This window comes from Patella vulgata, chromosome 8 (assembly GCF_932274485.2).
Source record: "Patella vulgata chromosome 8, xgPatVulg1.2, whole genome shotgun sequence".
NCBI lineage: Eukaryota > Metazoa > Mollusca > Gastropoda > Patellidae > Patella > Patella vulgata.
In genome coordinates, this window is record NC_065886.2 from 6,279,778 (window position 1) to 6,290,340 (window position 10,563).

Genomic DNA, 10,563 nt, shown 5'->3' on the forward strand with positions numbered 1-10,563 from the left:
GGTAAAGCTTGAATCGATGATGAAACTAACACTGGTTCAGATGAAGCTTGAACTAGTGATGACGCCAACACTGATGAGGGCAATGCTTCAATTTGTGATGATTCAACTGTTGTTTCAACTGGTGATGAAACTATCACCATTGATGACGACGCGTCAACTTGTGCTGAAACTAACGTCGATGGGGACGAAGTTTCATCTGGTGATAAAGCTAACACTGATGACGTTGGTGACTCACCTAATAAAGATGATACTGGTGATAACATTTCATCTAATGGGGTTGGTGCGACAACTTGTGATAAAGCTTCGTCTGATAAGGTTGGTCCTACAACTTGTACTGAAGCTGTGGAGGATGATCCTTCAACAGAAGTGTCCACTAACGGGGATGATGTTTCAAATTGCGAGGAAGCTATAGTCCATATTGGTGATGTTTCAAATGTTGTTGAAACTAAATCTGATGCTTCAGCCTGCGATGAATCTAACGCTGGGGAAGATGATGCTTCAACTGGTGATGAATATACCACCGATGTTGAGAATGCTTCAACTGTTGAGGACAATACTACTGATACAGATGGCGATGGAGCAGAGACTAAAGATACTGGCGATAAAGTATCATCTGATGAGGCTTGTGTCATAACTAGTGTTGACGTTAACATGGGTGATCCTTCAATCGAACCTGCTACTAACAATGATGATATCCCCATTGATGATGTAGCTAAAACGGGTTTGGATGACAGTTCAACTAGTGCAGAGAATGACAAATCTGATGCGTATGGAGATACCATTGATGTGGATAATACTTCAACTGTTGATGAAGATGCTACTGATGAGGATGATTCAGGAACTGGTGATGAGATTACTGCCACTGATATTGTGGATGTGGAATCTAACACCAATGAGATTAAAGATATTGGTGATGATGATACCACTGCTGTAGATAATGCTTCAACTGCTGATGAAGATGCAACTGATGAGGATGATTCTGGAACAGGTGATGACGTTAATGAAGTGGATTTTGAATCTAACATTAATGGGGAGAATGCTGCAGTTGATGACAATGATTCTTCCACAGAGATTAAAGATACTGGTAATAAAGCATCATCTGGTGAAGTTGGTGTCACGACTAGTGTTGACGTTAACATGGGTGAGAAGGATCCTTCAATCGAACCTGCCACTAGCGATGATAATATATCCACTGATGATGATGTAATTAAAACGGATTCGAGTGACACTTCAACTAGTGCGGATGGTGTTAAATTTGAGGCGGATGAAAATTCAACCAGTGATGATTCTATCATTGATGCGTATGATGATACCACTGCTGTATATAATGCTTCAACTGTTGATGATGCTGCAACGGATGAGGATGAGGATGACACTTCAACTAGTGCGGATGGTGTTAAATTTGAGGCGGATGAGAATTCAACCAGTGATGATTCTATCATTGATGCGTATGATGATACCACTGCTGTATATAATACTTCAACTGTTGATGATGCTGCAACGGATGAGGATGAGGATGACACTTCAACTAGTGCGGATGGTGTTAAATTTGAGGCGGATGAGAATTCAACCAGTGATGATTCTATCATTGATGCGTATGATGATACCACTGCTGTATATAATGCTTCAACTGTTGATGATGATGCAACGGGTGAGGATGATTCTGGAACAGGTGATGAGATTATTGAAGTGAATGTTGAATCTAACATTAATGGGGAGAATGATGCAGTTGGTGACAATGATTCGTTCGCAGAGACTAAAGGTACTGGTGATAAGGCATCATCTGGTGAGGTTGGTGTCACAACTAGTGTTGACGTTAACATGGGTGAGAAGGATCCTTCAATTGAACCTGCCACTGGCGATGATAATATATCCACTAATGATGTAGTTAAAACGAATTCGGGTGACACTTCAACTAGTGCGGATGGTGTTAAATTTGGGGCGGATGAGAATTCAAAAAGTGATGATTCTAAGATTGATGCGTATGATGATACCACTGCTGTAGATAATGCTTCAACTAATGATGAAGATGCAACTGATAAGGATGATTCTGGAACAGGTGATGAGATTATTGAAGTGGATGTTGAATCTAACATTAATGGGGAGAATTCTGCAGTTGGTGACACTGATTCTGCCACAGAGATTAAAGATACTGGTAATAAAGCATCAATTGATGAGGTTGGTGCTACAACTAGTGTTGACCTTAACATGGGTGAGAAGTATCCTTCAGTCGAACCTGCCACTAGTGATGATGATATCCCCATTGATGATGTAACTAAAAAGGGTTCGGATGACACTTCATTTAGTGCGGATGATGTTAAATCGGATGAGGATGGGGATTCAACCGGTGATAAGTCTAACATTGATGCGTATGAAGATACCACTGATGTGGATAATGCTTCAACTGTTGATGACGATGGCACTGATGCAGACAATTCTGGAACTGGTGACGAGGTTGCTGTCACTGACGAAGTTGATGAAGTGGATTCGGAATCTAACACTAATGAGGAGAATGCTGCAGTTGGTGGTGATGATTGTTCTGTAGTTGAAGACGAATTTGAAACTATAAAAGAAAATCATAGAATTTATGAATCCATAGCCCGAAGGAGTGTGAAGGACTTAGTAGTTTGTAATTGTATAAGCATGCATGTAAACTACCACACACCACAAACTCACCAGCTATAATACCTGAACTGTCACACACTAGCAGTGGGAGGAAACCGGAGGACCCGGAGAAAACCCACGAGGTTGGACAGACGACCCTACTCCTTGTCACGTACAACCGGGGATTCGAAACCACGCAAGGAGTAAAGGTCACCGATCCAACCTCGTGGGTATTCTCCGAGTTCTCTGATTTGGTATAAAGGAGTAGGGTGGTATGCTTAATCTAGCTATGCATATGAAAGAGAGGATCTTTTGGTATAGAGAATTAGATATGACAAAGTTCATAGCTAACTATTTCTAGAGAGGAAGGGGGATATGGGGTTTAACGTCCATTCCAAACACTAGGTCATTTTGGGATTAATATGTCGGCCCAATTTTACCTCAATGATTAGCTTGTGCGTACGGGTCTTTAGTAGTCGGGGGAAAACAGATGACCCGGAGAATACCCACGAGGTTGGACAGGCGACCTTTCTCCTTATCACGCACACGCTGGGGGTCGAAACCATGCCACTTGACTCAAAGACGGGCCTTATGATCTAAAGCACACGACATAGGTCATTCGGCCACCCGATCCCCTAATTATTTCTATCACTTTTGCCCTGAAAAACGGGAATGTTGCCATAGTTACCTGTAGATCCTGCCTGGCATGATCTCTGGGAATAGATGGCACCATCTTCTGGAGTAGTTGTTGTGGGAATCGTGGTATATACATAACAAAGAGGGTGTAGAAAATACAGACTTTGACATGGTGGGACATCATTATTACACGCTGCTTCACACGCATCGATATCCTCTAGACCTGCTTTAATAGTAGATCCGGTTAATGGAGACGGTACCCGGTCTTGCTGTCGTGTAAACGTGCAAACTTCACCTCCTCCTGAGAACAGAAAAGAAGCACAAATCAATGTATTATTAATGACAATAATAGCAGACATTCTGTCCCAAATCCACTATACCAGATCTTACAATGGATGATGCTGAATACATTTCTATAAATGCATAATTTGAATACGTATAGATGGGATGGATTCTGCAAAACAGAATTTTGACTGATTCTTAACTCTGCTATATAGCAGACATTCTGTTCCCAACCGACCAAACCAGATCTTACAATACAAGCATTTATAAGAGGATGATACTGCAGATATACAATTCGAACACGTATTGATGGGATAGATAGTAGTGTCCCACCCTTTAATCAAAATTAATTTAACCTAAAATAATTCCGGAAAAACAGAATTCTCATTGATTTATGGTCAACAAAGATTCATAATTTAATAACAAAGTAACAGAATTCCACCAAGCGCAAAATACGTACTTGGTACATATTAAGGCATATAACAAATGGAGATTTTTTTCTCTCCACATAAAGAGAAAGTCCCTTAATGGTAATAGGGTTATTGATACATTTTACGTGTAAGAGACAATAACTCTACCGTTAATATGACATGTTTGCATATTCAGTTTGGAGAAACGGTCACTCAGTGAGTTTGGCGCAGATCCACTAACGAAGGGGCCAAAGATGTGATCCAGTTTTCCCAGCAGTGAATTAGTAGGCAGAAACGGGGCTATCCTTCAGGGGGAGAGTGTGGTGCAACCGGTACATCGCGCCGGGGCCAACGAAGCCTCAGGTGCCTATAAATATCTAAGCATGTCAGGTATTCGTGATGCACAGCCCCCTGATCCGATCAGGTGTGGAAGTGGAAGGGGTCCAAAATTTGTCTTGCTCCGGTACATAAAAATTATCTCCGCGGTCCTGACTAACGAAACAATAGCAGCAAAACATTTTGTGACCTGCAGAACGTTTACAAAGTTTCGATGGGGATTTTAGGAAAAATAGCTACTCACTGACCTGTGTTGGACTCTGGTACGAATGATGAGGTTGATGACTCAACATAATGTGACGATGATTCTTCCACCGGCGATGATGAACTTACTGTTGGAAATATTGATGACTCTAGCACAGACGAACTGACAACTAGCGATGATGAACTTACTGTTGGAGATGTTGACGACTCTGGCACAGACGGACGGGCAGGCGTCGATGATGATCTTACTGTTGGGGATGTTGACGACTCTAGCACCGACGAACTGACAACTGTTGATGATGAACTTACTGTTGGGGGTGTTGACGAATCTAGCACAGACGAACTCGTAAGTGTTGATAATGAACTTGAAGAATCTAGCACAGACGAATTGACAATCGTTGATGACGTATCTCCTGTTGGGGATGTTGACGACTCTATCACAGACGAACTGACAGCCGTCGACGATAAACTTACTGTTGGAGACGCTGACGACTCTTGCACATACGAACTGACAGCCGTTGATAATGAACTTACTCTTAGAGATGTTGACGACTCCAGCACCGACGAACTGACATTAGTTGATGATGAACTTACTGTTGGGAATGTTGATGACGCTAGCACAGACGAACTGACCATCCTTGATGATGAACCTATTATTGGAGATGTTGACCACTCTAGCACCGACGAACTCGCAACTGTTGGTGATGAACTTATTGTTGGGAATGTTGATGACGCTAGCACAGACGAACTGACAGTCGTTGGTGATGCCCACTCTAGCACCGACGAATTCGCAACTGTTGATGATGAACTTACTGTTGGGAATGTTGGCGAATCTAGTACAGACGAACCGACAACTGTTGATGATGAACCTATTATTGGGGATATTGACGAATCTATCTCAGATGAGCTCGCAACTGTTGATGACGAACTTGACGGATCTAGCACAGACGAATCGACAATCGTTGATGATGTATTTGCTGTTGGGGATGTTGACGACTCTAGCAAAGACGAACTGACAGCCATTGATGATAAATTTACTGTTGGAGACGCTGACGACTCTAGCACAGACGAACTGACAGCCGTTGATAATGAACTTACTCTTAGAGATGTTGACGACTCTAGCACAGACGAACTGACAACAGTTGCTAGTGAACTTACTATTGGGGATGTTGATGACACAGACGACCCGTCAACTGGAAGAGTAATGTATAAAATCAAATAAAATATACATATTTATATTAAATCGACCGAGAAGATTTCTCGTGATTGTTCAGTTTGGAAGATGCAGAGCTTGTACCCGTCAAGGAGTAGGGTCGCCTCCCCAAACTCGTGGGTTTAATAAAATTGTACTACTATGTTAGTCTCGAAATGATCTAGTGTAAATTACCATGGTCCTTTACCTATAACCATAGCACTCTTTAAAAAACCCCAAGCCCACTCCAAGACAGAAGTGTCGCGATATTTACCTGTAGATCCTGCCTGACACGATCTCTGTGAATAGACTGCATCAATTTGTGGAGTGGTTGTTGTGGGAATCGTGGTATATACATAGCAAAGAGGATGTTGAAAATACAGACTTTGACATGGCGGGACATCATTACTACATGCTACTTCACACGCATCGATATCCTCTAGACCTGCTTTAATAGTAGAACCGGTTAATGGAGACGGTACCCGGTCTTGCTGTCGTGTAAACGTGCAAACTTCACCTCCTTAGAACATAAATAAACTAATACAAATCAAAAAACGGAATTTTTTATTGAAATAAAGTGCACAAAGAGTCATAATTAAGTACCAAAGTAACAGAATCTCACCAAGTGAAAAATACGTCCTTGGTAAATTAGGGAAAATCACAAATGAACATTTCTCGCTCCAGATAAGGGCTCTATAAATGCACATTATTATTATTATTATTACTAATATTATTATTATTATTATTATTATTATTATTAACTATACACTCACCTGTGTTAGATGTTGGTACCGATGATGAGGTTGATGAGTCAACATATTGTGAAGATGATTCGTCCACTGGTGATGATGAACTTACTGTTGGAGATGTTGACGACTCTAGTACAGACGAACTCGCAACTGTTGAGGATGAAATTACTGTTGGGGATGTTGATGACGCTAGCACAGACGAACTGAAAGCCGTTGATGGCAAACTTATTGTTGGGGATGTTGGCAACTCTAGCACAGACGAAATGACAACTGTAAGAGTAATGTATAAAATATTTCTGAAATGACAATTCTCAAATGTTGTTTTAGTGTTATTTACCTCCCTTATTGCGTTGTCTGGCCGACAAAAGTAACTGCCGTACATGATAGCATCAGCGACCTTATAATCCAACTCAAATGTTGACAACCCTTCCAGACTAAAACTCCATTTAATTACCAATTTCCGGAGTTCTATAATAAAGAATAACCATAGAGGCCTACTCAGAGATAGAAGTGTCCACATAGTTACCTGCAGGTTCTGCCTGGCACGATCTCTGGGAATAGATTGCTCCATTTTGTGGAGTAGTTGTTGTGGGAATCGTGGTATATACATAACAGAGAGGGTGTAGAAAATACAGACTTTGACATGGTGGGACATCATTACTACATGCTGCTTCACACGAATCGATATCCTCTAGACCTGCTTTAATAGTAGACCCGGTTAATGGAGACGGTACCCGGTCTTGCTGTCGTGTAAACGTACAAACTTCACCTCCTCCTGAGAACAGAAAAGAAGCACAAATCAATTTATTATTAATGACAATAATAGCAGATATTCTGTCCCCAACCCAGCATGCCACAGGGTGTCTAATAACCAATATTTTATTAATGACAATAATAGCAGACAATCTGTCCCCAATCCACTATACCAGATCTTACAAAACAAGCATTTAAAAGAGTATATAACAGTATATAGGGGATAAATTCTGCAAAATTGATTCTCACTAATTTGTAACTATGTTATATACAGCAGCGCGTCAAACTTCAATCAAAATTAATCTAACAATAAAATAATTCCGAAAAAACTGAATTTTTATTGATTTAAAGTCCACAAAGAGTCACAATTCAGTACCAAAGTACCAGAATCCCACCAAACGCAAACTACATACTTGGTACATATTAAGGAAAATGACAAATAAACATTTCTCGTTCCAGATAAGGGCTCTATAAATGCACAATATTGTTATGATTATTATTATTATTATAAGTAATTATACACTCACCTGTGTTAGATGCTGGTACCGATGATGACGTTGGTGGATCCATATATTGTGACGACGTTTCTTCCACTGGTGATGATGAACTTACTGTTGGAGATGTTGACGACTCTAACACAGACGAACTCACAGCAGTTGGTGACGAACTTACTGTTGGAGATGTTGACGCCTCTGGCACAGACGCACTCGCAACTGTTGTGGATGAACTTATTGCTGGGGATGTTGATGACGCTACCACAGCCGTTGATGACAGACTAATTGTTGGGGACGCTGACGACTCTGGCACAGAGGAACTGACAACTGTAAGATTAATGTATAAAAAGTTTCTGAAATGACAATTCTTAAATATTGTTTTAGTGTTATTTACCTCCCTTATTGCGCTGTCTAGACGACAAAAGTAAATTTCGTACATGATAGCATCAAAGACCTTATAATCTAGCTCAAATGTTGACAACCCATCCAGACTAAAACTTCATTTAATTAATATTATCCATTGTCAAAGCTCTATAATAAAGAATAACCATAGAGGACTACTCCAAGACAAAAGTGTTGCCATAGTTACCTACAGGTCCTGCCTGGCATGATCTCTGGGAATAGATTGCTCCATTTTGTGGAGTAGTTGTTGTTGGAATCATGGTATATACATAACAAAGTGGATGTTGAAAATACAGACTTTGACATGGTGGGACATCATTACTACACGCTGCTTCACACGCATCGATATCCGCTAGACCTGTTTTAATAGTAGATCCGGTTAATGGGGACGGTACCCGGTCTTGCTGTCGTGTAAACGTGCAAATTTCACCTCCTGTGAACAGAAAAAAGCACAAATCAATATATTATTAATGACAATAATAGCAGATATTCTGTCCCCAACCGAGCATGCCACAGGGTGTCTAATAACCAATATTTTATTGGTGACAATAATAGCAGATATTTTGTCTACCAACCGTCAATCAAAATGCATTTATCCTAAATAATTCCAAAAATAAAACTATACACTCACCTGTGTTAGATGCTGGTACCAATAATGATGTTGATGACTCAACATATTGTAACGATGATTCTTCCACTGGTGATGACGAACTTACAGTTAGAGATGTTGACGACTCTACCACAGATGAACTGACAACTGTAAAAGTAATGTATATAACTAAATAAAAATCTACATATTTATATTGAATTGCCCGAGAAGGTTCTTTGGGATTTCCTCGCAGGGCTTGTCAATGAACAGCGTCTAGTCGATCCAATGGTAGAAACAACAGCCGTTCCTTGTGCGAGTAAAACGAAATTGGCAGGAGTAGGCTAAAACGCCACTGTCTTGGCAAAATGTGCCTCATAGAACACTCAATGACGTATGACCGTCTTTATTATCCCTGTAGGTGCAGTATAGTAAAACTCCATTTGATTTCATTTCATCTACATATCTACAAAACAGCCATATAAGTGTTGCCATAGTTACCTTCAGGTTCTGCCTGGCACGATCTCTGGGAATAGATGGCTCCATTTTGTGGAGTAGTTGTTGTGGGAATCGTGGTATATACATAACAAAGTGGATGTTGAAAATACAGACTTTGACATGGTGGGACATCATTACTACACGCTGCTTCACACGCATCGATATCCGCTAGACCAAATTTAAGAGTAGACCCGGTTAATGGAGATGGTACCCGATCTTGCTGTCTTGTAAATGTGCAAATTTCACCTCCTGTGAACAGAAAAAAATCAATTTATTATCAATGACAATAATAGCAGACCGACCATACCACAGGGTGCTTAATAACCATTTTTTTTATTAGTGACAATAATAGCAGACATTCTGTCCCCAACCCACCATACCAGTTAATGGAGACGGTACCGGTCTTGCTGTCGTGTAAACGTGCAAATTTCAACTCCTGGGAACAGAAAGAGAGAGCACAGTCCATAATAGCAAATAATAATGGCCTTTGTAATAACTTGGCACATATACGAGGGGTGATTGATAAGTAGTGAGCCTCGATTGGAAAACCGTGCAACACAATGATACCACGTTTTGCACGTGCACTATTATGTTCCTCGGGCTCTGTCACAAACTTTCATCACATTCGGTTAAACTGTTTAGTTGTGACAGGTCCTAACAATCAAGTAGGGTCTGTTGTTATCAGAAAATGGACCATATCGAGGCGAGAGCTATGATTAAGTATCTGCATAAAAAGGGTCTAACACCGAAAGCCATACTTGGTGATATGGTTGAGACATTAGGAGATGATGCTCCTTCATATGCCACAATTAAAAGGTGGTCAGCTGAATTCAAGCGTGGCCGAGACAGGATTGAAGACAAACCACGCCCTGGTCGACCAAAAACTGTGTCAACACCTGAAATGTTACAAAAAAATCCATGATCTGATAATGAATGACCGGCGAGTTACTGAACGATTCATAGCTGGGGTAGTTGGTATTAGCCAGAAGAGAGTTCATTCTATTATCACTGAAACTTTGGAAATGACAAAGGTTTCAGCACGATGGGTGCCAAAGCTTTTGACGCCTGATCAAAAGCGTTCAAGACACATCATGTCAGAAGAGAATCTAGCTTTATTTGAAACCGATCCTGACCGCTTCCTAAAACAAATTGCTACTATGGATGAAACTTGGGTCCACCACTTTCAGCCAGAAACAAAAGAGCAGTCAAACAGTGGAAACATGTGACGTCGCCGACCCCAAAGAAGGCAAAGACTGTTTCATCGGCAGGAAAGGTGATGGCCTCAGTATTCTGGGATTCTGAGGGTGTTCTCGTGGTGGATTACCTCCAAAAGGGTCAAACAATTAACGGTAGATACTATGCAGCACTTATAAGGCAGTTGAGGCGCGAAATTTAGGCCAGAATACTAGGAAGGCTG

At 40.8% G+C, this 10,563-nt stretch overlaps 1 protein-coding gene across 1 annotated transcript; it reads left to right on the top strand.

The window, feature by feature from the left end:
- The first annotated feature begins 651 nt into the window (after window positions 1-651).
- LOC130014023 (dentin sialophosphoprotein-like) lies at window positions 652-8,022 on the top strand. The gene is made up of 2 exons (XM_056102806.1): window positions 652-1,651; window positions 7,679-8,022. The coding sequence occupies exons 1-2, from the start codon at window positions 652-654 to the stop codon at window positions 8,020-8,022; spliced, it is 1,344 nt and encodes a 447-aa protein (XP_055958781.1).
- Window positions 8,023-10,563: the final 2,541 nt, after the last annotated feature.